General features: G+C 51.2%; 1 protein-coding gene across 1 annotated transcript in view; it reads right to left on the reverse strand.

Annotated features, from left to right (window-relative positions):
• Nucleotides 1-1666, reverse strand: part of LOC101851995 — a 6661-nt gene that overhangs the window by 2784 nt on the left and 2211 nt on the right. The window contains exon 2 of the mRNA XM_013090117.2: nt 391-696. Coding sequence (XP_012945571.1) covers nt 391-696 — 306 coding nt within the window. The remainder of the gene's footprint in view (nt 1-390; nt 697-1666) is intronic.

The raw sequence follows: 1666 nt of genomic DNA on the forward strand, positions 1-1666 counted from the left end.
GTGTTGTGTATTGTCTGTAGTGTGTTGTGTGTTGATACTGTGTCATCGTGTAGTGTGTTGTGTATTGTCTGTAGTGTGTTGTGTGTTGATACTGTGTCATCGTGTAGTGTGTTGTGTATTGTCTGTAGTGTGTTGTGTGTTGATACTGTGTCATCATGTAGTGCGTAGTGAGTAGTGTGTTGACACTGTGACATCATGTAGTGTGTAGTGTGTAGTGTGTTGTGTGTTGACACTGTTCCATAGTGTAGTGTGTAGTGTATTGCATGTTGTGTGTTGACACTGTTCCATCGTGTAGTGTGTAGTGTGTTGTGTGTTGACACTGTGACATCGTGTAGTGTGTTGTGTGTTGGCAAGAGCGAGCACGAACTGAGAGACCGGGTTATCACTCACCGATTCCGATTCCGATTCGATCTTCTGGCAGTTCGTCTCCACCCCTTCTATCCAATCAGCGCCCTTGATCAGCCCAGGGCCGCTGTCACAAAATTGCTCCGCCAAGCTGAACTCTGAGCTCACCAGTTTGTCCAATGGGAACACACATACCACTGAGCCGTAGCTGGGGTCTGCCACAGTTGACCGGGGTTCGGTTCCATTTCCGAAAGCCGTTACAAGGACTGGGATATGAACTTTGCTGGTCTGTTTCTGCTGTAGGACTGTGCCCAGAGCAGCGGAGGTGAGGAGGGAGTAGGTGCTGGAGGTCTGAGGAGGTATAAGGGAGGTATAAGGTGAGGTATAAGGGAGGTATAAGGGAGGTATAAGGGAGGTACTAGGGGAGGTACTAGGGGGTATAAGGGAGGTATAAGGGGAGTATGGGGGAGGTATAAAAGAGGTATAAGGGAGGTATAAGGGAGGTATAAGGGGAGGTATAAGGGAGGTATAAAGGACGTATAAAGGACGTATAAGGTGAGGTTTAAGGGAAGTATAAGGGAGGCACAAGGGAGGTTTAAGGGGAGGTTTAAGGGAGGTATAAGGGAGGCACAAGGGAGGTTTAAGGGGAGGTATAAGGGAGGTATAAGGAGGGTACACAGGAAGCATAAGGGAGGAATAACACAGGCATAAGGGAGGTATAAGAGAGGTATAAGGGAGGTATGAGGGAGGTATGAGGGAGGTATAAGGGAGGTATGAGGGAGGTAAAAAGAAAGTATAAGGAGAAGGGTTGTGGAGGGGGGGGGAATAATAAGTGTGGAGGAGGGGAAGAGGAAAGGAGGAGCATGGGAGGAGCAGGGGAGGAGGAGGTTAAGGGGAAGGGGAGGGGAGGAGGAGGTTAAGAGGAAGGGGAGGGGAGGAGGAGGTTAAGAGGAAGGGGAGAGGAGGAGGAGGTTGAGGGGAAGGGGAGGGGAGGAGGGAAGGGGTATGGGGAGTGGCAAAAGGAAGGAAGGGGGGGGGGAGTGGGATTGATAATGTACGAACAGCATTCTCGCCTTCTCCCTTCCTCCCTTCCCTCCCAATTACCAAACTGAACCGAACGACCCTATCCTCCAATGACCACCACCAATAATGCACATACGACGTTCTTGCAAGTGAGCGAGAGCTCCATGTAGGGCAACATGGAGTCCCATAATTCCCCTCTGCCCTCTCATCCTCCCTCTTCCCCCTCCCCTCTCCCTTCCCCCACCATCCCTCTACTCCCCTCCCCTCTCCCTTCCCCCACCATCCCTCTACTCCCCTC

This window comes from Aplysia californica, unplaced genomic scaffold, assembly GCF_000002075.1.
Source record: "Aplysia californica isolate F4 #8 unplaced genomic scaffold, AplCal3.0 scaffold01148, whole genome shotgun sequence".
NCBI classification, from domain to species: domain Eukaryota; kingdom Metazoa; phylum Mollusca; class Gastropoda; order Aplysiida; family Aplysiidae; genus Aplysia; species Aplysia californica.